We start from the raw sequence: 26,377 nt of genomic DNA on the forward strand, positions 1-26,377 counted from the left end.
AAAAGTTTAATAATAATTTTTAAAAAAATTTAAAGATATTTTAACTTTTCTAAAAAAGTTTAAGCACGTTTTTTTTTTTTTTTTTTTTAATAATTAATTTACCGTTTGGAAGAGAGTTGATTGAGACGGTCAAAATGGGGGGTTGGAGAAGGGACGTCATTTAGTTATTGAATTCCACGTGTAAAATTGAAGACGACATCGTTTTATCAGAAATGGTCGGACTTTTGTCCCCTCTTCGCTTTTACATAGGATTCTAAATTGCAATGCTAATAAGAGAGACATAAAAGTGTTGTATTTGGATCCTCTTTTCTTCTATTTCAACAACATTTACTTATTTATCGCTTCTATTCCCATAAACTAACACGGGTCCTTTCTACTTACTTTATCTTCATTCACATGTTTCTCAGTAAATTTTTTTAGAAGTAACCTTTCGTACGTACACAGAGATATCTATTTATCCGACAGGGCTAGGACTTCGTGGAAACCTGTCCAGAATGAGATGGGGAATCCCCATCTGATAAACGGGGTAAGAGACGAGAATTGTGTTCCCTACCATAATCCCGCTTTTTATACCTATAAAAACAAACAAATATATATAAGTTCTCTAGACTTTATTTTTTCAAAAATGTCTCGATCCATTGTTTTTAACTATTTTTTTTTTTTTAATTTTCATATTCTTTATCGATCACATAGACTAAATAAGAGAAGATCGTGAACAATATTATACATTATTATACGCTATATCTACATTTCTCTGAGGGGGCACATTCAATGAATCAAATAAATTGAATGAATGGATTTTTGTTTGATTTGACTCATTTTTTCAAAAAGCAATGAAAATAATAATTGTGGGTTGCAAAATGGAGAAGTAATGCCAAGGCATGTGATATGCCATTTTCTTGTACAATTAGGTCTTCTTTATATATATATATATATATATATATATATATATATATATATATATATATATATATATATATATATATATATATTATATAAATTAAAGAGAGAAAGGACACAAAAAACACCCACAAATCTAAATCATAGGATATGGGAAATGGATTTTCCCACAAATTTTTGGTAAATAAAAAATTAAAAAAAAAATGGCATTTATATGAACATTCAAGTATTGGGACAAAATGATGATGCCTTGTGTTGTTTGTGAGCTTCTAAGTAATGGGACCTTGTGGCCCTTTGTCGGTTCTTCTCTCATTTTCTTCTTCATTTCTTGTTATATATATTATTTTGTAGGGCTTAGAACAAACCTAATATGAATAACAATCATAGTATTATTTTCCTCTAAATCTCAAATTTTTTTATGATATTACCTTCAATCGTACTGTAATAATAAGTACAATAAAAGATATTATTGTGAGATACCACATTGGTTGGAGAGGGAAACTAAACACTCTTTATAAGTATGTGTAAATCTCTCCCTAACAAATGCGTTTTAAGATCGGGAGGTTGACTTGACGATAATGATATGTAATGTTCTAGCAATGGGTTTTAGTGGTTCTAATTATTTTCATTCTTATAATATTTTAACATAAAAAATAGACTTATTAACTATTTCCCAACTTTTTCTTAAAAGTTAATAATTTAAATTTAGAATGGATGGTGTTTTATTTATAATAATAATAAATAAATAAATAAATAAATAAATAAATAAATAAATAAATTAAAAAAAAAAAAAAAAAAAACTCATTGTAATGGCAACACAAAGAACACGATTTATTATGTTTAAGGAGTAGTTTGTTTATTAATATTATATTTTTTTTTTTTATAAAATTGATTATGTTCACATCTCAAAATATCTACGAGAGAGAATCTTTTGACAAACCACTTTAATTAAAAGAAACATGTCATGCCAAAACACACTAATATATTTTCTCCTTTATTTATTTTTTAATAACAAAACATAAAGAAGCCTTTAAAAAGTAAATGAACATTTCTTGGTTGAGGATTCAAATATATGATTTAATTTTTTTTTTATTGCCAAAATGGGACTAATTTAGTGCGGTCAATTAACACGTACTCTCAATTAAGATATCAAAAATTTGAAACTCTTATTCCAAATATCGAGTATACATGAGTCGGATTGAGGTAATTTTTTATTTTATTTTTAGGTGGTTTAGGTAGAAGATTTTCATCCAAAAAGCAAATAAAAAGTAGGAATGCACGACGGAGGAAGAAGAAGAATGAAAGAAGTAGAGAGTAGCTTCACGTCAGTCTTGGTGAGGTGAGTAAAAAAGAACGAAAGGAGAAAATGGCAAGTAGCGAGTCGAGTGCGAGAAAGAACGAATAAGGAACGACGAGGAGTAATTGGGTTGGCCCAGCCTATCGAAGTAATTTGCTAGACCTAGGCAGAGGAAGAAGAACGTGGGTTAGGCTTGGACTTGGTTTCAACTCCTCTTCTATTTTTTCTCTATTTCTTCACGTAATTGGGCACGATCAGGTTGACCCAGTCCTTTGCACACTAAACTCGTACCAAACCCGAATCCATTCAGGCCTTAAAAAAAAATCTAACTCAAACCAACCTTTAAAATTCAAGTTGAGTTCTCAATTCCTATCATTTAATTTGAAAAAAGAAAAAACAATTATTTAAATAACATTAACACAAATGTATGAACAACATTTAATGTGTTTTTCTCAGTAAAAAAAAAAAAAAAAAAAAAAAAAAAGAAAAAAAAAAAAAAAGAAAAGATCTAATATACCAACCAAATTCCAATAATTAGCATATGATATATTCAACAAGGTTATAATTAGTCCATAAAATTGGTCTCCATAGTTTTAATTCTATATAAAATCAATTATTAAAATAACTCTAAGACTCCACTATTTATTTCAAAATATAACAACAAAATATTATTTCAAAATAACATAAAACATAAAACAACGAAGAACAAATGGTAGCTAACACATGCAGGAACAAACTAGGGCTTGACCCAATGCAATATTTGGAGTGTGGCCTTTGTTAGGGCTTGCCCCAATTTAACATTTTGTTTTTTTTTTTCCAGAGAATTAGGGCCCTATGAGCTGCTTTATATTATATCGAAACCAAATCATCTACCTTTAAAATGGTAATTTGTGTATGAACCGATCCACTCAACTATGCTCAAATTAATAATAAATCGAGCTCATCAAACAAACCAAAACCGAGGGAAAAATAAAGAAATGGAATACTTTGTATATCAAATTCTATATGTTTTCTAAAGAATGCATGGCAAATGATGAAAAGTTTAAATACAATATATCTTTGTATTAGTTAAAAGCAATACATACATATAAGACAGTGGTTACCCTAAGTTATGAATGTTGGTTCAAGTGAAGTAAACTAAACCAAAATGAAATCAAAATATAAGACAGTGGTTAAAGTAAAACACCCATAATACAGACATAGACAGAGAGTTAAGCACATACCACAAAGGGCTACAAACAGATGAATCAAATTAGGAAGTGTTGTCCACATGCTTACTCAGTTCTTCCAACCTCCTCAGCCTCAGCCTTTCACTTTCACCAACCATCTAATATCATCATAATCACAACAAACAATACCTCTGTGTTCATATTAAATTCAATGTTCCCAGAAGAGAGAATTTCAGAATTTATGAGACTAACCTCCATTAGTTTTGATACTAATTGTACTTTCTCGCTGTTCTTTTCATTGAAGGCATCAAGGGCATCTTTGTATTCCTTCTCCTGTTATACACAACAATTCCAGATCTTAAAAGGTTTCAAAAATGTTTGTCTCTTTGGAATAACTTGTGAGAAAGATTGTAAGAAGAAAAAAGGGGATTACCCTTTTCTGGCATGTTTGTCCTAGTGGTTTTAATTCCTTGTTTACTGCATCAATTCTCTTACGAATCTGTCCGATTTCTTTCCTCATTGGATCCGCTATTGCTTCAAGTTCCTGTTCATGATTCCCTTCAGGCTATTAAATTCTTTATCCAGTCATCCTAACTACTAGTTTACTTGTAATTTAAGGTAATAAAGAATGAAGTACGATTTAGCGGTTGAATTTAGGGGTTTCGATTCGATTTCGGAAAGCGCAAACTAGCAGCAGAAGATTTTCTAGGTCAGATGTTGAATTTCGCAAAATTGAAAAGAACACCGGAAAGAAATTAGAAATTGATAGCAGTTATTGCAGAGATGAAACAGAGAAAAGAAAAACGAAGAGGTTAATTAGTTAGGGTTTATGTGTAAGGAAAGAGAAGACCTCTCGAATGGAAGCCAAACGCCTGTTTTCTTCCTCGACACGGCCGAGTCGAGCTTGAAGTTTCTGCTGAACTTCGGCCCTCATCCGCTCGATCTCCTCTTCCTTCTCCCTAAAAGCCGAAAGCGCCGATTTGGACATCTCTTCATCGTCTTTGCTACTGAAACTAAAATTTCCAGAATTCTGTAACATCAATTGAAGCTGCTGGTGCTGTGGATTTTGCTCCGCCTGCTGCATCTTCAACTTTTTCTCTCGATTTTTTGAGAGGAAGCGTTCTTGTCTCTTTGTTGGTTGTATGAATGAACTATGAACTCCCTTCCCTTTCCTTTCATGAGCTGCTCATTTTTCTTTCCTTTTTGTTTTTTTTATAATCTGTTCTTCCCCATCTTCAAATTCTGACCCTTGGATTACCTCCGGAAAACGGCCTTTTTGGGGCCAAAAATTAAAAATTTACCCATTTCTATTAAACATTTAATTAATTCCAATTAGAATTTGGAATCCATTTTTTGGACCGTGTCATCTTGCTCATTCATTCATTATCTTCCACAGACCAACACGAATCCTCCTATGATGTTTTGTTATTCTAAGAAAATTCTTAACAGGTCACCCAATATAGAATTGTTCTGAAAAAGTAAGCTTTTAGCTCTGAATTTGTAGAATTGAGCTACCGAGAAGGAGCGTTGATATGAACCAAAAGACATCAATCATACAATATACTTCAATGAAATGTGAAGAAAATAGTGTTGAAATTATCAAAACATATTTCAATTCATACCACATTAAGGAATAACGAAGTTTCATGTTATAAACTTTGGGTATATTACAATTTAGAGTTATTATATTTCATTAATATATTTTAAGACTTTTTATTTACGTTAATTATGATCATTGTTAAACTCTTGGAATGTCTTTAATAGTTTCATTTTGAGACTATATAAACCCATGTATGTTGTATTTGTAAGTAGACTTGGAAACTAGAGTAAAAGAAGCATTTATGCTTTTCTTTAGCCGATAACTAAGTTTCTTTGCAATTCTATGTAGTTTAGGTTGTATGTAGAATCATTCAAGCTCGACATGATCAATCTTGCTTGTGGAGTGATTCGAATCTAAAACAAGTGTTCTTGCGTTGAGATATTTGATCAACAAGAATCATTCAAACTCGACATGATCGATCTTGCTTGTGGAGTGATTCGAGTCTTAAACAATGTTGTTGTCTTGAGATATTCGATCAACAAGGTAATCCGAATCTTACTTCCCTTGTAGTGATTTCCACATATCAAACGTGTACATTGTTCGTATGAGTAGTAACTTTTAACTCTTTTGAGTGTTTCGTGATCATTCTATTATCAAAATCGCTCACATTCGAATGTAGAAAAGCCTTGACAAGCACGATCATAACACAATAAAAATTAAAAATTCGAACAGCTATTTTAAATATTAATAGAAAAGTATTTACATAATTTTTTATTTTTAAATGGGTGATATTAAATCTTATCCTATGAATGTTGGAAGGGTTCTAATAAATTAAAGTCAACTTAATGTGCTTGGTCGTTGGCGGTTCTCAAGGGTTTTTTTTTTTTTTTTTTTTTTTTTTTTTTTCTGTTGCTATTCTATTTCATTTCAGGACCATATTTATGTCATATTACAATCAATACACTATCCTGATGTTAACTAACGTCACAAAAATTACATTTTTGGGCACTGTTTTGTAATTAATGTATTTTGATGTGCTCGTTTTTGTTTTTTGTTTTATACTTTTTTCAGATTTGTCTCCGTCATGAGTTAACTTAAAATGACGTCACATAAGTGTAGTACATGTTAGTGTGTAGTACTTGATCGTTATTTCATTTTCAAATATTTTTTTGTGAACATAAATTATTCTCTATATTTTTATCTACTCTTATATATCGAAATTTAAATATTTCTAACGTGGCAATTTAAATTGAAGTTTTTTATTAAAAAAATGTAAATATTATATCATTGAAAATATATTTCCTATATTTACATTTTACTATTCCCTTCTATGTCTTCTCAAGTTATTCAATCACATCTCTAGCAGATGAGTTTTGAATCTATGACGATTTTTATTTTATTGTCTAGTAGATGAGTTTTGAATCTTTGACCTAATCGAGAAGAGAACCAGACAAAATTCCTAACCGAAAAGGAAACTACACAATAATCTTAACTTAGCATGGGAACAAGTGCCAGCAAGAACTAAGTCTCGAAAGGAGTAAACTATGAGATCCCACATCGATTGGAGAAGAAAACGGAGTATTCTTTGTAAGAATGTAAAACTCTTTCCTTAATAGACGTGTTTTTGGAAAAATCAACCTTTTCATGAACAAACTTCCCAAGATAATGGCAACCCAATGACTAATGGGTATGAACAGAGCAAGTACATAGTGCAAATGTTCAAATTAGTACAACTCTAGTGTATAAACAGAGTGTCAAAGTGTGTGTAGTTGTTATAATCAGAGAGACAAACTAAGAGGAGAAGAACTCAATCGCCACTCGCACAGCCCCTGCAACCGCAATGCACACACTCGATAACCTTCTCCTCCCTTAGATGCTTGGGAACCCGGCACACGCACGTCGTCGCAAAATTATGATCTCGAGGTTGTATGCATCTTAGACAACACAAACGTTCATAACCAGGCTGCACAACAGAACCAAACTAGGTTTGAGCAGTTCCAAGAAAAGAAAGAGGACCAAGATGACAACAGTACACTTCATCAAGGCAGAAACATATATGAACCGTCCCTTGTGTTCGAAGATTTGAGAAAGGTAAAGGACATCACTGCAAGTACTTGATATGAGACTACTACTGACACCGATCGATTCAAAATCATATAAACTGTTAAAGTATGTTACGCTCATCCCAACCATTCTTTTGAAAAAGGCACCTAGGTGCAGTGCTGTGTGCCTTGCTTTTTCTTGTACCGTGTACTGCCCTCTATTTTTCTCAATTAATGGGGAAAAGACCTCGGGTTTTCAAATTTTTGGATAGGATGCCTATTTCCCCAAAAAGGTTTCTTACCCAAAGCCTAGCCTACCTAAGCTAATCGCTAGCAGATAGTTATCCGCTTCGGCTTGTTACATATCGTCATCAGCCTCACAGTTTTAAAACGCGTCTAGGGAAAGGTTTCCACACCCTTATAAAGAATGTTTCGTTCCCCCCTCCAACTAAAGTGGGATCTCACAATCCACCCCCTTTTGGGACCCAGCATCCTCTCTGACACTCGTTCCCCTCTCCAACTGATATGGAATCTCACAATCCACCCTCCCCCCTTCGGGACTCAACGTCCTTGCTGGCACACTGCTCGGTGCCTAGCTCTGATACCATTCGTAACAACTCAAACCCACCACTAGCAAAATTGTCCGCTTCGGCCCGTTACGTATTGCCGTCAACCTTGCAATTTTTAAACACGTTTGCTAGGGAGAGGTTTCCACACTTTTATAAAGAATGTTTCATTCCCCTCTCCAACCGATGTGGGATCTCACAAAACCCCCATTTCTTAACTTCCAGCATCCCATACAACGATACTATGTTGTCTTACATTCTAGAAGACTATATGCACCACAATGCATCTTATACTTTAAAAGATACTGATCTAACTTACAACACTTCTTCCCAAAATTACGACTCAAGTGTTATTTGGTTACTTCATACAACTAATCTAAAACCACCAAGCTTTCAAAATATTCTGTTTTAAGTCCCTAGACGTGCCTTCTTTTTAATAAACCAACCAACAAATTTCATTCATCCCTAGACGTAACTTCGAACACTTGGCCTACGTAGACACTAACTCTTAAGCAAATGAACAAGATTCATACCATGTCAAGCTTATGTTAAACATTTTACAGAAAACATGAGAGAGGCAAAAAACAAACCTTCTTCCATTTTGCAATTAAGTTACGATCAGCATAGCCTTGGTCCAAACAGAATTCAAACAATTCTTTAGATATCTCCTTCCTTCGATGATAGAGATCAAAGATATAGCGGCTTTTCTGATGCGCAATTTTGAATATAGGCCACAATGTCTCACATTTTCTCTTGCCATCATGTGGATCATTCTCGGCTGCAATCATCAAAAGAGTAAAACCAACATCAGATTCATAAACCCTAATGAAGAACAACGAAAATATTAACAAACACATGGTAATGAAAGATAGAGAGACCTTCTCTCATCTTAGCTTGCAATTCTCTGAGAGTTGGTTCAATTAGCTCCCATCCCTCCGGATACTTGACACGGTTTGTCTTAATCTTGGGCATTTTTGCTGCAAATTTGTCAAGAAAATACGATAATAAAGTAAAAATTCTTCCAAACAATAAGACAGGCACGGAAGCTAATTGAGTACAGAAAAACAAATTCACTAAGAACGTTTAATCGGACTGCCATGTATTTACAAGAGAGTATGATGTCCAGCTTATACTTGAATCAGACTCTCCTTTTCGTTTTACTTCTATCGATAGATATACTGCTCCTACACATATCGATACACAACCCCCAGAAATCCAAAAACCCTAAGACAAAGGGGCAGAACCAAACAGAGAAAGAAAGGGGGAGTTACCTGGGAAATATCCTTGCCCGGTGGGTGATTGAAGACTCCGGACGGAAAGATATTGAGGCCGTCAGAGAGGAAAGGGACAAACCGCGAATCGGAGCGGAGCGGAGCGGAGGCGAGAGAAATGCAAACGAGAGGAATCGGAGCCTGAGGTAGAGACAAAAGAGAGAATTTTGAAATTCTCTTTTAAATTAAAATTCAAAATTCAAAATATATACCATTGAACTTTTAAAAAAATTAAAAAATTAAAAAAAAAAAAAAAAAAACTTTTTAAAAAATTTTAAAAATATATTTAAAATTTTTTTAAAAAATTTAAAAATAGTCTTACACGTTTAAAAAATACTCCTCAACTTTCAAAAGTAATATTAAACCCTTAAATTTGAGAACGTTTCATTAATATCTCTAAACTTTTTTAACAACTTCGAAAATAATAATGAAACATTTTAGATAATATTTTTTTTAGATAATATTTTTTAAATCAAGTACTAACCATTATCATCCAAAACTAACGGTAAATATATTTTTTTTTAGATCGAAAAGTCAGAGAGGTTAGGCCCCACTTATTTTATATGAGGTTGGCAATCATTTTTTGGTCAAAAAGAAAATTCACCATTGGTCATTACTTCCATTTGCTGAAAGGACGAGGCAACTCAATTTTCTGGTATCAAATTGATATATAAAATCGAACTCTAGAGAGACCTTCCAAGCCATGAAAATGGTGAAGCCTTGATACAATATTCTCGATCACATTTACATTACGCTACCAATATTAATTACAGCAAGAACAAGATGTTGGAATAAAGGGCTTTACCAGCCATGGCGACTGTCTCTTTCCATGGTTGATGCTTTCCTTTTTGCTAGAACAATTCGAACTCCAAGTGCTCTCCAGTCGACTTGCTTTCCAAATACCTGAACTTGTTTTGTTGAGAAATCATGCTTGGAATGTCCATGTCACATACCTCCGGGACTTCTGGAGGAATTGCACAACGGATCAACGCCCAGTTTAGCCCCTCGAAGAACGGGTGCTGTTTGATTTCGGCAGCTCCTTTCTCTGTCCCGAATCGACTTTCAGGTTCCTTCACCAACAGCCCACGGATGAGATCCCTTGCTTGGAAACTAACGATCGGGCTGTCGGGGAAACTGAGGCTCTGCAATACTACATTGGCTAATGTCTCTTCGTTGTTGGATCCCTTGAAAGGGGTTCTACCATATAGAAGTTCATAGAGAAAAACACCAAACGTCCACCAATCGACTGCAGCTCCATGACCCTCTCCTTTGATGATCTCCGGTGCCAAATACTCGTGAGTGCCAACGAAGGAATTCGATCGTGCATCGGTGGGTTCAGCAACGAGCTGGGGCAATGACCTGAACTGAGTTGTGAGGTCGGGTTTTGACTTCCTTGTTTTGGAAGCAGCTGGTAAGAACCTTGGGCTGAAGCATGGGACTTGGCATGATGGTTCAATGCAAAAAGGCTCAGCACAACTAGAATCTGTACATGGACCTGATGTCTTCGCCGAGTCTGAATCGGAGGATGATGACTTCAGGAGTGTTGGACAGACCGTGCACCTAAGCGACAGGTCGAAGTCGGTGAGCATTATGTGACCATCTTCCCTGACAAGAATGTTCTCGGGTTTTAAATCTCGATAAATAACTCCAAGCATGTGCAAGTACTCCAAGGCAAGGAGGACCTCAGCAACATAAAATCTGCAAAACGGTATCGAAGCAGTTTTAGGACGAGTTCAACAAGAAATGCACGACTGCTTGAGCCGAACCAGCTACAAGATTCAACAAGTTATCATAAATAGACTATGGCATTCGAGGGAATTCCCTCGAGTGTGCCATTACCAAGATTGTGCTATTGACATTGTCATAAAATATGGCATTCGAAGGGATCGAGAGTATAGATATCAATTTGATCAAATCGACTTGAAATTGCATGTTTGTGCTTAACAAGGTATAGATTAAGTATATATGAGTAGCATGCGCCTCAGATTTTACGTACTTTTCATGCGATGTTCGGTGCTTATTGCATCTATTTAACGTCAGCAAACAAGATGCAGAAGGTGTAAACAACTAGCTAAAACTTTTACCTTGCTGCAGGCTCAGGAAAAACTCGGCCTAGCTGCTTCTGCCGCAGAACATGAAGATCTCCACCAGGACAATATTCCATGACAAGACATGATAGATTATCTGAAGTAAATTGAACATAAAGTGTTGGGAGGAATGGATGATCTAGCATTCTCAGTATTTCTCTCTCGGTTTGCGCTCTCGGCATTTTCTTCCGTCTTGCTAGAAACTCGTTGTCCATGACCTTAATGGCAAATAGGCAATTAGTGCCAGTTAGCTCGGCAAGATACACCGTTCCAATGTCCCCACAACCAAGCTTCTTTAAGAGATTGAAATGCCTCAAGCTGAGAACCCCATGCTGCAATTGTGCATGACGTATGGCTTCCCACCTTACATCTTTCGACATATGAGGTCTGTTACCATTACTCGATCCATGCCCATTGCAGTCATCACTTATAATACTCGTAGTACTGCTACTGTACTCGCCTTGACTACTTTTTGAGCTTTGAGAAAACTCACCCTTATCTCGTACCCTTGTATTTTTTTTTACTCGAACATCAGAAGCCTTGCCATCCGTGATGCCTGATTTGTTAGCACCAGATTTTGAACTAGCCATATTTACATCAGTACCAAGAGCACTAAACTGGGAAGCAGAGCCCTTCTTCGAGTCTTTAGCTGCACTGTTCAATGCGCAGTGGCACCTCTCACATATCAACTTCTTTTTACTAGGATCCGTATCGCCATTTACTGCATTGTATGTGCTTGAACTACATGTTGGAGAACTCAAATCCTGTTTGACTTTCTTTTTAACCAGCCCCTTGTTCCGAATAACTGGTTTGATCGAACGGGAATTACTTCTAGATAACTTGCTTACCTTATTGCCACTACCCAACTTAGATGAAGATGCAGTTTGCAGCCGACCTTTCCGTCCAGCCTTGGATGATGACACTTTATTTCCTACCCTGCTCGAGACAAGAATCTTCTTCTCCTTATCTAATACCTTCTTAATCGTACAAGAAGATATAGATGGTGGGGTAATGGACTCCTCTTCCTTCTCCAGCTCTGCCTTTAATGTTTGAGGTCCAACTTTCCTTGACAGAGTGGTATTGACGTTTTGTTCGACAGTACCAACCTCTATAGAACTTTGTGTTTTCGTAACCGTGAACTGAGGAGAAGAATGAGAACTTTCAGCTGGTGATTTAACAGCAGATGCTTGGACATGCTCAAGTCTCTGCTCAACGTTCCTTTTTTTGCCCTCTGGAACCAGGGATATTTCGACCACACGCCCCCCCTTACCGTTATCTGAAGAAGAGCCCGACTCAGTGGCTTCAACCATAACTGAATTGTACAATGTCTTGATCCGGCCAGCTTCTGAGAGTCTTGACAAGGTAGCTGGTTTTGATGATCTTTTCATAGCAGCCATCTCAGACGCCTTTGAAAGGCATAGTTCCCTGAGTGCCTGCTTCAAACTACCAGAATCAGAAGTACCAATACCTGGCGAGCGAGGCATGCCAACACTTATTGGCTTCTTTAGTGTACTTTTTCTCAGCGCATTTACATCTACTTGTGAATGACCTAAGCTCTTGGATGCATTTTTTATACTAATCGACTCAAACAGCTGATTGATATCATCCTCTAGAAATCCCTTGAATCCAATTTTCAATGCAGAAAGTTTCCGATCTCGATGAGATACAAAATCCGAATGACGAGATTCTACCTTACTTTGAACAGCCTTAATTTCTTCCCTTGCTTCAACAATTTCACATGTATTAGATCCCATTACTACCTTTGCTCTCAATACCAAAGCCCGTAGATAGTGGCTCCACAGAACTTAACAATGGTGTAGTTTATCGATCCACAATGCTAATTCATTTCTGACATTTCAATTTACATACAAATGATTTAAAAATCTAGAAACCGAACTCTCACACTCATGAGCTATTCTTCGCATCACTAGCACATTGACAATCCCCTCTTTCGTGCCCCATAACCTGAAACATTCAGAATACGAAATCGTCACGAAAACTTCAAGATATAAGCTAATTCACCATACATTAAAACAGGCTAAGAGCTCAACAGCTTAACCCAAATGTATATCTCTCATCAATGTTTACTTTCTTATTTGCTGTTGTCATATTTGGAAAGAAACAGCATAGTTTCCAAATTAATAGCCAAGTTCCATGTCGTTTTCATAAGCAACACATACGCAAATATGATGATTTCATAAACCCTATTATCTTGAAAACAGATATCAATGTTGGGAGTTACCATTGTTATCCCATTGGTTGAAGATAACTCAATCCGCTCTCAACATTTGGAAGAAGAAAAAACACACTCAAACAGAACAAACTACACCAACAAATAACAAATCTCAAAGGAAACATAAAGAGAAGAGAGATAAAGAAAGTTCATATAACTTCATGATTAGCATCTATTATTGCTACACACAAGAACCACAAGATTTAGAAAACATCAAGGAGAGAAATCAATCACAACTACAGAAAACGAAACAGAAATCGCTTACAGAAACAACTGGATCGAAAAAGAAAAAAAAAAAAAAAAAAAAACCACAAAGCCATCATTCAAACTTGAAACCACGAAAATCCTATCTCGACGATTTACAGATACATCTAAGATTCGATAGTAAAATCATTCTACTCGAAACGACATTCTAGATCAATAAAACAACCAAATTAGCTCAACGAATAAGACATAGATTGAGCTCCAGAGGAAACGAAATCAAACAGGAAAATGAGCAAAAGAAAGGGGAAGAAGAAGAAGAAGACGAGATCAGACACAGATTTTACCTGAGAGACAGTGAGCGAAAACGGCGGAATGGAGGTGCGTGAGAGGATTATGAAGAATGCAAAAGAGATCAACGCTTAAACAGTAAGAAAAACCTAGGTTGTGGTCCGGAGCGGTGGGCGGAGAGAGAACGGCACGGCAGGGAGAGAGAGAGAGAGAGAGAGAGAGAGTAAAATAGTATCTTTCTCTTCAGAATTTGTGATACTGCCTCTGATTATTTAGGAGAGAAGAGGCCCCACCTTTGGCAGCTTATGAACAGTGGGTTTATTGCAATAAATAAATATAATAAATGTTACTTTTCCTATTAATAATTATTACATTTATTTTTCTTTCTTTTTATACCCTAACTATTTCCCTTTTTAATTAAATTACCCCTATCCTTATTATCTATTTATATATATAATTTATTTCAATATTAGAGATTTAAAAAATAATATTATTACTAAATGGTATTTAAATTTAAATTAAATATATAAAAGGGAAAGGTTCAAAAGGAGAATTTCATTTCATTTGTGGAAATTATATAAATATATATATCAAAATAACATTTGTGGAAATTATTTTTTATTGCTCAATTAATTTAAAATCTAAATTCAATGGATTAATATTAATTAGCATCGTAAATGATTCCACTCCTTAATCCATAATTATTGGATTTGTCATATATGTTTAATTATTAAAAGAAAATTCGTAAAATTAATTAAATTATACGAAATAGGACTGGATTTAAAAATAACAATATCAATTAATTGTTTCATGACAATGTATTAAAATAATTCAGATCATTATATAAAATAATGTATTAAAAGTTTAAGAGTATTTTCAAGGCAAAATATCAATATTATTTATATGAATATCTAAAAAATAAACAAAAATAATAACTTCTTATTTAAAATTTATACTAAATAATATCTCAAACACTTACCAACCAAACAACTCCAAAATAAATTAATTAAAAAAAACAAAAAACAAAAATAGTAACTAATATTTTGAATATAATTTATTTTTCTAAATTATAGCTGTACTAATTAAACCAAACAGTAAAATTGGGTGAAAAAAGGAGACAAAATAAAATTGTACTTACTTTGTCATGTGATCCATCTATTATTGGAGGGATCAAATTGCAAATACTAAATACTAAATACTTTTTCACAAAATTTTAATAATATATTTTAAAATATTCATGAAATTTTAAAAGTAGTATTAACCCATTCATTTTTATAAAAAAGTTAAAAGTTTTTTTTACCATCAATATATAGATAAAAACGGTTTATCGACTTTCTGAACATCGTACTAACCGTAAGTATATTTTTAAAATTTTTATAGTAAAATATTTTTAAAACAAAGCAAATTAATAGTAAAAATATTTTTTATTTTAGTTTTAGGATATTATTTAAAATTTTAAAAAAATAAATATATTTTTTGAAATAAAATATTTGTGTTGGGAATTGAGATTTGAGAAAGTAGCATTAGGTTAAAATGGGCACTGTTAAATTATTGTGGTGATGGATGCCAGAGAAATTGGAGCCTTGCTCAATATTTTGGCCACAAATAAATAAATAAATAATATATAAAGCTTATAATAATAAATAATAATAATAATATGATTATTATTATTATTATTAGTTCTTAAAAAAAAAATTATTTTCCAAAATAACCCAATTTAAATTTTATTTTTAAAAAATTTAACTCAATTTTTTAAGTTGGAGGAGAATTTATGTTAATTATTTTTTCGTTTTTTAGTACAAATTTAGAAAAACTAAATAGGAGTCCAATGAATATTTCAATAAATAATATATTAATTACCCTTCTAAGTATAATAATATATTCTAAAAATAGTTTAAAAAATAGCATTTTAAATGAAATTTGATTACTCTGTCGTTACCTCCTCTAAGACATAGTCACATTTACCTACTCCATGCTTTTAAGAGTGACGACTATCCTATAGATCAACACGAGTCTTTTCAACTTATTTTATTCTTACACCCATATATCTTTAAAAAAAAAGTTAAAAAATTTACTAAATATAAAATTAATTATAAAGTTTCTATGATTGAGACACGGACCGAGAGAGGAGAGGGAGGATTTAAATCCTTCACATTTTCTTCTGACCACTTTTGGCTTCTTCCTCTGTTCCCTCTGTCTCCTAATTTTGAATTGGCTCTCAATGCGATGCATTTATTAATCATTTGTCGACGCTGCCCCTTTTTGTTCCTTTCCCACCATCTTTTCCCCTCTTTTTTTACTATTTTTTTACTATTTAATTATTCATACTAATTTATTAAAAAAAATAATAAATTCAAATAATTGTAAGGTGGTTAATATTTGCTTGCAATACAAGGGGATTTACATTATTCTGTTACAATTTATTAATTACATAAACACAAACATATAATCTTATGGCCGCATTAAAATATATTACGTGCATCACACTTTATAATAAAAACCATACAATAATATATTCTATATATTTAAAACGTTAGGTATAACACTCCCATAATTTTCAACCTCTCAATCTTATATTAATGACATGGATTCCCTCCAAGAATCAAAGTCAAGTACATATTTTAATAATTGATAAGACGTGAAGAAAATAATAATTAAAATAAAATAACACTTTTTAAACGTAATTTTATTTTATAAGTTTTCAAATAAATACTTAGTTTATATTATCTTTCACTATTTAATATAACCTCCTATTTTAATACTTAATTATTTTCTAATTAATGTAAAATGTAATCTTAATTGCTTTACTTTATTAATAATTACTTAAATAATTATCTAATATAAATATGCCAATTAATTAATTTTTTTTTTCCCATAAATTTGTATTATAATTTAATATTTTAGATAATAAAACTTTAATATATATATATAATTCCTTGGTTGTAAGGACCATCCCAAATCTCAGTCAGTAAATCTAGAAAAAGGAAATGCTAGGAAAGTGATAAAAATTTTGAAAGTGAAAAGCAAAATAAAAATAAAAATAAATAAATAATAAATAATAAATAAATAAAAGGCTACAATAATGGGGGAAAAGAAACCATCACTTTCACATAGCTATGCCCACCGTTGAAAGGGATGGTTATAAACTTGTCAACTTCCCTTAAATACCAACTCACAAAAACATGAAAGGAATGGCCTTTTCGATGTTTTCGGCACCCGGTTAGGGTTCGGTAAGCCACGGCGAACTCGAATTATTGTTTCGATTAACTCTCATTATCGATCGAACTGTTGTTATTCGTAGATTATGTTTCAAGTAATATTTTTTAATTGTTTACTTTATTTTTTAATTGTGATTTGATTTTTCGTGATGAATATTGGAATTTAGAAGAGTTGATTTATATCTGCCCAAGTCTACCGCTAATAAATATTGTTCGTTTTGGCTTGTATCAACTTCAGGCTCACAATTTTAAAACGCGTCTACTAGGGAGAAGTTTCCAGAATGTTTCTCGTCTAACAAATATTGTCCGTTTTAGGCCATTATGTATCACTATCAACCTTATAATTTTAAAACACGTGTACTAGGGAGAGGTTTTTACACTCTTATAAGAAATGCTTCCCACTGGGTAACTACCTTTGACACCATTTGTAATAGCCCGAAGTCCACTACTAGTAGATATTGCCTGTTTTGACCCGTTACGTATTGTTGTCAACCTCACAGTTTTAAAACGCATATACTAAGGATAAGTTTCCAAAATGCTTCTCGCATGATGACTGACTCTAATACCATTTGTAACAAATATTGTCCGCTTTTGTCCATTATGTATCGCTATCAGCCTCATAGTTTTAAAACACGTCTATTAAAGAGACGTTTCTACGTTCTTATAAAAGAATGATTCGTTTTTCTCGGTAAATTAAAACAAATCGAAAGGACGATGCACAAACAGAGAAATGTTTGGCGTAATATGTATAAGTTTTAAGACCCAAATCGAGTAATTTCCAAAACGAAATGAATGAATATGAATAATGTTAATTTTGTGGTCCTTTTTGGATGGAAAGCCTCCAAATATTAATGTGAACTCAGATTTGTTTCCTTTCCTGAATATTAGTCTTCTCCTAACTTTGATAAATAATTTTGTCACACTTTTTTCTTATTATATGCTTGTCCTCTCTGCCAACTATATAATTCAGTTTTCATTATTCATTTATATTCATTTGGTGTCACCTTACCCCTTTATGACGTCATAATTGGCTGGATAATAACGTATCACTCATTTTTACAATTGTTAAATTAAAATATATATATATAATTTCATCTTCTCAATTTAGAAATACGTGTCCATGTTTATAGATCATTAGTTGATTAACTAAATATAATGTCTAAATTTTTTTAAAATAATTTATAATTAAAAAAATAAAAAATAATAAAATATTAGTTACCATAGTGTATATTTGATTCTATGCAAATGTCATTTTATCTCTTTATAAAATTCATATATAAATAATTTAAAAAATAATAATAAAATATGTTCCATATAAATAATTCAAGCCATAAAAAAACGGACCTATAATGGTTGATTGATGCATGCGGGCTTTGATTAGTTATTAATATAATATATATTCGTGAATAAATAGATTTTTTTTTAAATAATTAAAAAAAACATGTAACTTTACGATTCAACCCGAAATATAGAAGGTTGGATTGGGTTGGGTTGTGGATTCTATTTGGATTGCTCGGGTCACTAACCCGGCACTAATTCTTATATCTTAAAATGGGCCGATGATTCAAGTTGGGCTTTGTACAGGCCGGTTTAAGTGGGCCGGGTTGGTAAATGGTGGGCCTTGAGATGCTATTCGACTGGGTTTAGATCAGCCTTTGGGCTTTTGGCCCAGTAATTGTCTAAAGTGAAAGCGCCTTGAAGTTAGTAACGATTAAGGCAAAGGAGCTGCCACGTCGAATTGAAATTCAGCCTTTGAGTTTCATCGGGCCAATAAGGAGCCGAGTCGCCCGATAAATATATGATCAATTCCTCATCGAACACAGAAGATATTCATTTGAACAACAAAACAAATACCTCTCTGGATTTAGCCATGGCGGATAAGACCTTCAAGTATGTGATTGTCGGCGGTGGCGTCGCGGCTGTAAGTTTCTTCCACCTTCCTCATTTTGTTTCCGATCGATTCTCTGATTCTGGATTTCGAAATTTGCAAGGCGAAACAGAAATTGTCAAATCTCTTCTTGTTCGGATAAATTAGTTCGATGTTGTAGTGTTTTAAAGTATCCTGTTCTGAGAATTTCGTATATTTCTTCTCCTTTTCTTCAAATTATTAGTTGATGCTTCAGCTGCAGGGCACGAATTCTGCTGATTAGCGACATTTCCAATGTTTCATTCTTCATATTTTTCCCCCGATGAAATAAGTATTGTTAATTACTTCAGATTCTATACCGAAACATTACATTGACAGAATCTGATTGAAAAGTTCTTTTACACTTAATAATAATACTAACAAAATCTTGATGTGTTGCACTATCAATTGTATTTTGTCAAGTCTAAAAAGATTCTTGATAAAACAATTGATTTTTCATATGCATGTGGATTTTATTTTAATAGAATTTAGTTGTTAAATTGGACATTGATTTATTCATTTTTCAATGTTAGTGGTAAGATTTAAGTGGAGTAGTTTATATATTTCATTTGAACAATCCAGTGTGATGTAAAAATGTTGGAGAACAATGGAACGAAGTAAAATATAATTATAAAGGGTAGGAAGAACAAATCTGGACCAGTTAGTTTGTTTTCTGTTCTCCTCAAAATTAAAACCAATGGATTTCAAGAATTCCACACCAAATCGTAATGAACCGATGGCTCCTAATTGGCGTGTTTGATTAGGGAGGAACTCTGTCAAACAATTTGATCTTCTTTATACAGAACATCATTGTTTCGCCTTCTTAGGGATTTGTTTGCCGATGCAGGGATATGCAGCTAGGGAATTCGCAAAACAGGGACTAAATGCTGGAGAGTTGGCAATTATATCCAAGGAGGCGGTACGTTATCTCATCATTGTTTGACTCATGTTTATTGCTTTCTAATGGAATAACTTGCCAAACACTCCTTTATTTCCCTCATTCGGGAATGGAAATTGGCATCAATTTTCTGTTCATGCGCTTGGTTATTATGCGTATATTTTCTACTGTCAGGTTGCTCCTTATGAACGTCCAGCTCTCAGCAAAGCCTATCTATTTCCCGAGTGTGAGTTGCATTTGACTGAACTTGAGCTCTATGCCATCATCTTTCTTTCTTCCACCTGAATTTTTGGTGTAAGGGGAAAAGCTTTCAAAATGGGTGCATGTTTCCAATTTCCATCTCATAGTTATTTGGTTTTGCAGCACCTGCTAGATTACCGGGGTTCCATGTATGTGTTGGAAGTGGTGGGGAGAGGCTGCTTCCAGAGTGGTACAAGGAAAAAGGTCATATTACTTATTTCATTCTTGAAATTCCTTCATTCAGCAGTTTTCTAATGACTTCCTAACCAATCACTTCAGGGATCGAGTTGATTCTTAGTACAGAAATTGTTGAAGCAAATCTCTCTGCCAAGACTCTCAAAAGTGCTTCTGGGGCAATTTTTAAGTATCAGATTTTGATTATTGCCACTGGTTCTACCGTGAGGATTCATCCCTCCCTTCTGCGAGGGCATTCTGGATTATCTTCTCCGTGATTTTGTTATATATGACTTCACTTGCATGTTGCTTGCAGGCAATAAGATTGTCAGACTTTGGAGTTCAAGGAGCTGATGCCAAAAACATTTTTTATTTGAGAGAAATTGTCGATGCTGATCAACTAGTTGAAGCAATCAAAACAAAGAAAAATGGAAAAGTGGTTGTTGTTGGAGGAGGATACATAGGTCTTGAGCTTGGTGCAGCGTTAAGAATGAACAACTTTGATGTCAGCATGGTTTATCCTGAACCATGGTGCAGTAAGTAGTGTTCATACAATTCCAATGGAAATATACTCTCGGCTTTAATCTTTTACAATATCATTCAATTCTATTCTTGCAGTGCCCCGGCTGTTCACTCCTGCAATAGCTGCTTTCTATGAAGGTTATTATGCAAAAAAAGGAGTCACAATCATTAAAGGAACAGTCGCTGTAGGCTTCACTGTTGATGCTAATGGAGAGGTAAGACCTTAAGAGCACCATCTTTCAAAACTCCCACCTGGTTAAAGACATTTTCGATGCGACGGAGGCTGTAATGGTTATTGAATGTCGTTCAGGTCAAGGAAGTGAAACTTAAAGACGGGCGGGTTTTAGAAGCAGACATTGTTGTTGTTGGTGTTGGTGGACGACCGTTGACAAACTTGTTCAAGGGCCAAGTCGAAGAAGAAAAAGGAGGCATTAAGGTGAGTGTCAAATGAAATTAAGTTTTCAAGAAAGCTCATGACTTTCCTCTTAACAGTTTGTCCTTGTCTTGTAGACTGATGGATTCTTCAAAACGAGTGTTCCTGATGTATATGCCGTGGGCGATGTAGCTACTTTTCCTTTGAAGCTTTACAGTGAATTGAGAAGAGTCGAGCATGTTGACCATTCTCGCAAATCAGCAGAGCAAGCTGTAAAGGTGGGAAAACTTAATCCCACGAACATACAATTTAAACTGTCAACAAAATACCATTTGTTTAAGACCCTTTTGCTTTAATGGCAGGCCATCAAGGCGAGCGAAGAGGGCAAGGCCGTCGAGGAGTATGACTATCTACCATACTTCTACTCTCGATCCTTTGATTTGTCGTGGCAGTTCTACGGGGATAACGTTGGAAATGCGGTGTTGTTCGGAGACAGCAGTCCTGAATCAGCAACTCACAAGTTTGGATCATATTGGATTAAAGATGGGAAGGTTGTGGGAGCTTTCTTAGAGGGTGGTAGTCCTGAAGAAAACAAGGCCATTGCCAAAGTTGCAAGTGTTCAGCCATCAGTTGAGAACGCAGATCTGCTGATACAGGAAGGTATCTCCTTTGCATCTAAGGTTTAAAAATTTCTTCCATTCACACCATTTACTCAATAAATTCAGTTGCTTAGACTGAATATTTGATCTTCATATAGCAATGAACTCTCTCTAGTTTCTTAACTCTGTCTGTTTGTCATTGGAAGATCGAACTGAATCTTAGAACTAAATTTATCAAAGATTTTAAATTTAGTGTTGTTTTAAGATTTCAGGATCAGCCAATGAGATGTTTAAGATTTTACATTAAAAAGCACGAGAAACATAGGAAAATATATTTTAGGATTTCATTTTTTATTTTTTTAATGTTTTTCCATGCTTTGGAAAACATGTGAATTCATGATCATTTTGCTGGCATAATTGTTTTTTCGACTGATATATGTCAATATTTATTTTATTAGCATAAACTTTTATCAACACTTATATTAGTTTTTCCAATGCAAAATTTGTAGTAATGATTGTTTGTATATATATTTTTATAAGAAATTAATTTTGGATGAATTATTAATGTAGGCAAATGCATTAATTATTAGCCGTCACGTAAGTATCTCTAGTTTAAGGTTGTTTATGTCCTTAAAAAATAATTAAAAAAAAAAACAAGAAAAAATCTCTAGTTTAAGGTTGTTGGAAAAAGAAAAGAAGAAGAAAAAAAAAAAAAAAAAAAAAAAAAAAATATATATATATATATATATATATATATATATATATATATATATTACTTTTTTTAATGGTTGGAATAAGGAATTTTAACATGTTATTCTTTTTTTTTTTTTTTAATTTTTTAATTTTTATTTTTTAATGAAAATAGTCTCTTTGATTTTTTTTTTTAATTGTACTTTCATTTGTATCCTTAAACCAGAAAATTTACGAGGGTATTAATATTCAAACTTAAAATTATATCACGTTTTAAGCGAATGTTTTTCGACTAAACTTGATTTGTATTAATTTCGTATAGTGGAACACAATATTTAATGTCTGATTCTCTCTCGTTGAGATTTTCATCCTTACCAACTTGGTCTTGTTGTGATGCATGAACTATTTCACGAAGCATGTGTCTAGATAGTCCAAAGTCTCAATTGTTAGCTCTCGATCTTCTAGTTAAAAAATGTAGATTCAGACATATACGTGCATTATTACGCAGCGAGATTGTCACATTTCATTCATTTCCCATTTCTCACTCAAGTATTGAACTTTGGTTATTTCTTTTTATTTCATTCATTTTCCATTTCACCTATATACATACCCTCTCTAAACTTTGCTTATTTCTTTTTTTAAGGATGAACGACGAAAATGAGATTGTTGTTTCACCTCTAAATTAAATTGACTTGTCATAATAATTTCAATCCTAGTAATATCAATGATACTACCGCTTGTTAATACTTGATATAGTATGCATGTACTATGTAGATATCAATCCTCTAATGATATCAGTCGCCTTATAGCTCAATTTCGTATCTATATAGTTGATTTCATATAATTATTTGATTAATCTAGAAAGCTAAATTACTAAATTTTTATTAAGTATTTAATAAAATTTTAATCTTTCAAATTTAAATTTATTATTTCTTAGAATATAAATAATTTCATATATACAATATACTTTGAGAATTCCGTGTACAAATAAAAAATAAAAAAATATATTTGTTATAAAAATTTACATTAATAACTGCCTATAGATAAAAACTTACATTAATACTTTGAGAAGTCCATGTAAAAGATTGAAAAAAGAAAATAAGATTATCAAGAAGAATTTGATCCCATGGATTTTTTTCGAGGCATCCCAATCTCTACAAAAATAAAATAAAGATGGAGATAAGAGGGGAAAAGACTTCTTTGTCCTTATTTATGCTCGATAGACATTTTTAAGTTGCAGATTAAGATGATACAAACGAGGTTTAGACAAAAAAAAAAAAAAAAAAAAAAAAAAAAAAAAAAAAAAAAAAAAAGAAACGCCATTAACAAAAGATAGAAATATCAATAAAGTGAAAAAAGGCAATGAAATATACTCTCCAATGGTGTCCAATAGAAGGTTGTGATGGTCGTCTACCACCATAGTCGACAAAGTTCCATAGTCGCCCATATAAACAATATAAGGTTGTGAAAAATTAACGTTTAGAAATGAAAAATTATTCAATGAAACTGTTAGTCTACGATCGATCATATTATTATTATATTACCTTTCTTTCGTGGTGGTTCGAGCCATGGATCATAAACGAGGTCACGAGCCAAAGAAGTAATACAAGTACAAACCGACCCTTGTGCAGCCTCATTTGGGTATTACTCTAAACCGACACAAAATTTTAATGTTGGAAATTGGATGTTTCTTGGGGTTAAATATTCATACGAGAAGGGAAGACATTGAAACAAAAGGCTCTAATGTTTAGAGAGGATATATATAGTCCTTTTAACACAGAATTTAGAGGCTTAGAGATTATGGTTTCTAATTTTATACTCAAACCAAACAAAATATATCTTAGTCATTATTATTGTGACCACGGTTGAAGATTGTTGGGAGGGAGTCTCACATTGGCTAATTAAGAGGATTATCACGAGTTTACAAGTAACAAATACATTTTTATTAGTACGAGGTCTTTTGGAAAACTAAAAGTAATATCACTAGAGCTTATACTCAAAGTGGACAATATTGTACCATCATAGAGGTTCGTGATTTCTAATAATGACTTATTGAGATGAGATCTTATGGTGTTCATTTCTTATAGGGTCGATGTTCCAAAGCATGTTCAGCTGCAAGAACCTGAGATGAAGCACCTTGAGTAAGAAAAGAAAGATCGACCCCCTGTCCCTATCGATCGAGCTGCTTTACCGAGGTGAATGAGGTAAGATCAGCCGAGTGAAATAATAAATAGGTTTAAATCCTACTATCCTCTTTCAGTCTTTCCACCCAGATTCATTAATGCAATGGAACTCAATCACTTGAAGAACCTTTACAGGAGAGTAAATTCATTCAATCCTGAACTTGACAGTCAAGTAAATTCATTCAATCCTTTACAGTCGAGTAAATGAATTAGCTACTTTCGCTCGGTGAATAAGAAGAAATTCTCAAATTCTTCTTTCACTCTTTCTTTCACAAGGTAAAGCGGCTGGATGATAATTTCCTTCCCCTGAACCTCTATTCCTTGACCTCATTGAAGGAGGTAAAGCTATTTGAAGAACCTTTTTTTACCGTCGATAAAATGAATAGTGTTTAGAATCAATCAAACTTAACAACTCCGGAACCTTTTCTTTACTCTATTCCCTTCCCTGATTTTTGAATTGTAAACTCGGAATCTTAGCTCTGATCTTTCTCCTTATTCTTTGAATTTTGTTTTTCTTTCATTTTCTTCTCCTGGCCGATTCTTCTCTCACTCGGTAAAGCTATTTGAAGAACCTTTACAATTGAGCATATGAAAGAGCTAAAAGCAGCTATCGGTCTCACTCCTTCAAGCGCGTAAAACTAAATGTGAGTGCGACTCTTCCAACTCGGCTTCGTTCCTATTAATGCACTTCTCTCCTAAACCTCGGCTTCGCTCCCCTAAAGGCAAAGAAATTAATCAGATTTGAGTAACCGTATGAACTACCACATAATTGTTCACTTCCTTCTCATCCATCTTGCATTTCTCTTTTCTTCAAACACTCGGTATAGCATCTAATTCATTGTCTCTCATGTAAAGGTTCAGATTTCATTATCTCTTTTCTTTCACTCAGTAAATAGGTGTTTGTTTGGTTCTTTCTCCTTCCTCTTGTTAACAGTGAGTTTGCTTCCGAGCCTAGTAGCTAAGTAGCTAGTAGTAAGCTATTCAAGACATGGTAGCTGTTCTTGACTGTTGAGTTTAGGTAGCTAATGCTATGGAACTCATGTGCAGTCGGAGGTTCCCGGGGTTGTCTCGTTCCTGCTTTTAAGAGCAAGCTACCTTACTTAAGTAACTAGTATTTGAGTCAGGTTTGTAACTCCGAGTAGCTATGCTCATCTCCTATGAGACTAGATATCCTGAGTAGGTGTGGGCTCTTCCTTATTAACTTATTAATGTGTTTGAAGCTTGGACTATAAGTGACTTTCTTCCCGGCCGCTAATGCGCCAATGTGATTTTCATGTTCGAATTATCTGCCGTTGTTTGACTAGCCTCACAAAACTGTAAAACATTCTTTCTGGAGATCCTAAGGGATATCAAGATGAGATGGCTAGTGGCATCGAAACTTCGTCCACATTGTTGGGCTACCAATGAATGATTTGATCTGAAAGCATAGAACAACTAGTTGATCTAGTCTTGATAACTGTTTGTAGTTCCTACTAGTATCTATTAGTAAGCTATTCAAGGCAAGCAATCCATTCAAGCTAGTTATAGCCCGTAGTCTAATATGCCAACAATCATATGCTAATGGTACAGACAATAACCTCTTCAAGCCCGTAAGCTAAACAAGGCAAGGAATGGATTAGATGGTTGCTCTCTTCCCTTTGTCAGTCAGATATATGGGAAGAGAGGCCTCTAAAGTCTCTCAGCTTTCCAAGTCTTTTTGTTTTTTCTCCCCCTTTTCTAAGATATAGTAAGAACAAAATAGCTCTAAGAGATCGTAATCTTTATATCTCCTCAAGCGCTTTCCTCGCCTAGCATATAATTGCCCCGCCCACTTTGCCACCAGGAATTGATGGGCCAAGCAAGCCTTAAGTGAGTAAAGCCAAAGACTTTAAGAGAGAGTCCCCACGTCAAGGGTTGCCCTCTCCAGAGGCTTGCCGTAAGGTTTCCGCCCGATACAAGTAGTGTAATGATAAGGGTTTCAAAAAGGCACAAAAAAAA

General features: G+C 33.8%; 4 protein-coding genes across 5 annotated transcripts; 1 reads left to right on the forward strand and 3 right to left on the reverse strand.

Moving 5' to 3' along the window:
- Window positions 1–3,228: 3,228 nt before the first annotated feature.
- On the reverse strand, window positions 3,229–4,566 carry LOC111781028 (uncharacterized). The gene is made up of 4 exons (XM_023661423.2): window positions 4,217–4,566; window positions 3,800–3,910; window positions 3,619–3,699; window positions 3,229–3,524 (listed from the first exon to the last, which is right to left on the reverse strand). Exons 1-4 carry the CDS (start codon window positions 4,448–4,450, stop codon window positions 3,450–3,452), a joined length of 501 nt encoding a protein of 166 aa, XP_023517191.2. The 5' UTR covers window positions 4,451–4,566; the 3' UTR covers window positions 3,229–3,449.
- A 1,901-nt stretch (window positions 4,567–6,467) lies between these two features.
- LOC111781474 (protein BUD31 homolog 2) lies at window positions 6,468–8,822 on the reverse strand. Its single transcript, XM_023662085.2, has 4 exons — window positions 8,786–8,822; window positions 8,393–8,491; window positions 8,105–8,292; window positions 6,468–6,869 (listed from the first exon to the last, which is right to left on the reverse strand). Exons 2-4 carry the CDS (start codon window positions 8,484–8,486, stop codon window positions 6,714–6,716), a joined length of 438 nt encoding a protein of 145 aa, XP_023517853.1. The 5' UTR covers window positions 8,487–8,491; window positions 8,786–8,822; the 3' UTR covers window positions 6,468–6,713.
- Window positions 8,788–13,841, reverse strand: LOC111781473 (Protein kinase superfamily protein). Of its 2 annotated transcripts, XM_023662084.2 has the most exons (4): window positions 13,654–13,841; window positions 10,870–12,837; window positions 9,591–10,483; window positions 8,788–8,926 (listed from the first exon to the last, which is right to left on the reverse strand). In XM_023662084.2, exons 2-3 carry the CDS (start codon window positions 12,624–12,626, stop codon window positions 9,637–9,639), a joined length of 2,604 nt encoding a protein of 867 aa, XP_023517852.2. In that variant the 5' UTR covers window positions 12,627–12,837; window positions 13,654–13,841; the 3' UTR covers window positions 8,788–8,926; window positions 9,591–9,636. The 2 variants fall into 2 exon arrangements, with proteins under 2 accessions (XP_023517852.2, XP_023517851.2); XM_023662083.2 differs by lacking the exon at window positions 8,788–8,926 and having other exon boundaries at window positions 9,434–10,483.
- Window positions 13,842–18,577: 4,736 nt separating this feature from the next.
- Window positions 18,578–21,791, forward strand: LOC111781660 (monodehydroascorbate reductase, seedling isozyme). Its single transcript, XM_023662346.2, has 10 exons — window positions 18,578–18,736; window positions 19,569–19,640; window positions 19,794–19,845; window positions 19,983–20,063; window positions 20,139–20,257; window positions 20,350–20,569; window positions 20,652–20,770; window positions 20,866–20,991; window positions 21,066–21,206; window positions 21,291–21,791. Exons 1-10 carry the CDS (start codon window positions 18,614–18,616, stop codon window positions 21,612–21,614), a joined length of 1,377 nt encoding a protein of 458 aa, XP_023518114.2. The 5' UTR covers window positions 18,578–18,613; the 3' UTR covers window positions 21,615–21,791.
- The last annotated feature ends 4,586 nt before the right edge of the window (window positions 21,792–26,377 follow it).

The sequence above is a fragment of the Cucurbita pepo genome, chromosome 19 (assembly GCF_057944985.1).
Source record: "Cucurbita pepo subsp. pepo isolate OVF chromosome 19, ASM5794498v1, whole genome shotgun sequence".
Lineage (NCBI taxonomy): Eukaryota > Viridiplantae > Streptophyta > Magnoliopsida > Cucurbitales > Cucurbitaceae > Cucurbita > Cucurbita pepo.

Coding starts and splice junctions, on each gene's coding strand:
- LOC111781660 (XM_023662346.2), top strand. CDS start 18,614: ATGATCAATTCCTCATCGAACACAGAAGATATTCATTTGAACAACAAA. Junction 20,064..20,138: donor AGAGTGGTACAAGGAAAAAG/GTCATATTACTT, acceptor CAATCACTTCAG/GGATCGAGTTGATTCTTAGT. Junction 21,207..21,290: donor CAGCAGAGCAAGCTGTAAAG/GTGGGAAAACTT, acceptor CTTTAATGGCAG/GCCATCAAGGCGAGCGAAGA.
- LOC111781474 (XM_023662085.2), bottom strand. CDS start 8,486: ATGCCCAAGATTAAGACAAACCGTGTCAAGTATCCGGAGGGATGGGAG. Junction 8,293..8,392: donor GCAAGCTAAGATGAGAGAAG/GTCTCTCTATCT, acceptor TGATGATTGCAG/CCGAGAATGATCCACATGAT. Junction 6,870..8,104: donor TAATTGCAAAATGGAAGAAG/GTTTGTTTTTTG, acceptor TCTGTTGTGCAG/CCTGGTTATGAACGTTTGTG.
- LOC111781473 (XM_023662084.2), bottom strand. CDS start 12,626: ATGGGATCTAATACATGTGAAATTGTTGAAGCAAGGGAAGAAATTAAG. Junction 10,484..10,869: donor TTTCCTGAGCCTGCAGCAAG/GTAAAAGTTTTA, acceptor ACCGTTTTGCAG/ATTTTATGTTGCTGAGGTCC.
- LOC111781028 (XM_023661423.2), bottom strand. CDS start 4,450: ATGCAGCAGGCGGAGCAAAATCCACAGCACCAGCAGCTTCAATTGATG. Junction 3,700..3,799: donor GACAAACATGCCAGAAAAGG/GTAATCCCCTTT, acceptor TGTGTATAACAG/GAGAAGGAATACAAAGATGC. Junction 3,525..3,618: donor TAGTATCAAAACTAATGGAG/GTTAGTCTCATA, acceptor TGATGATATTAG/ATGGTTGGTGAAAGTGAAAG.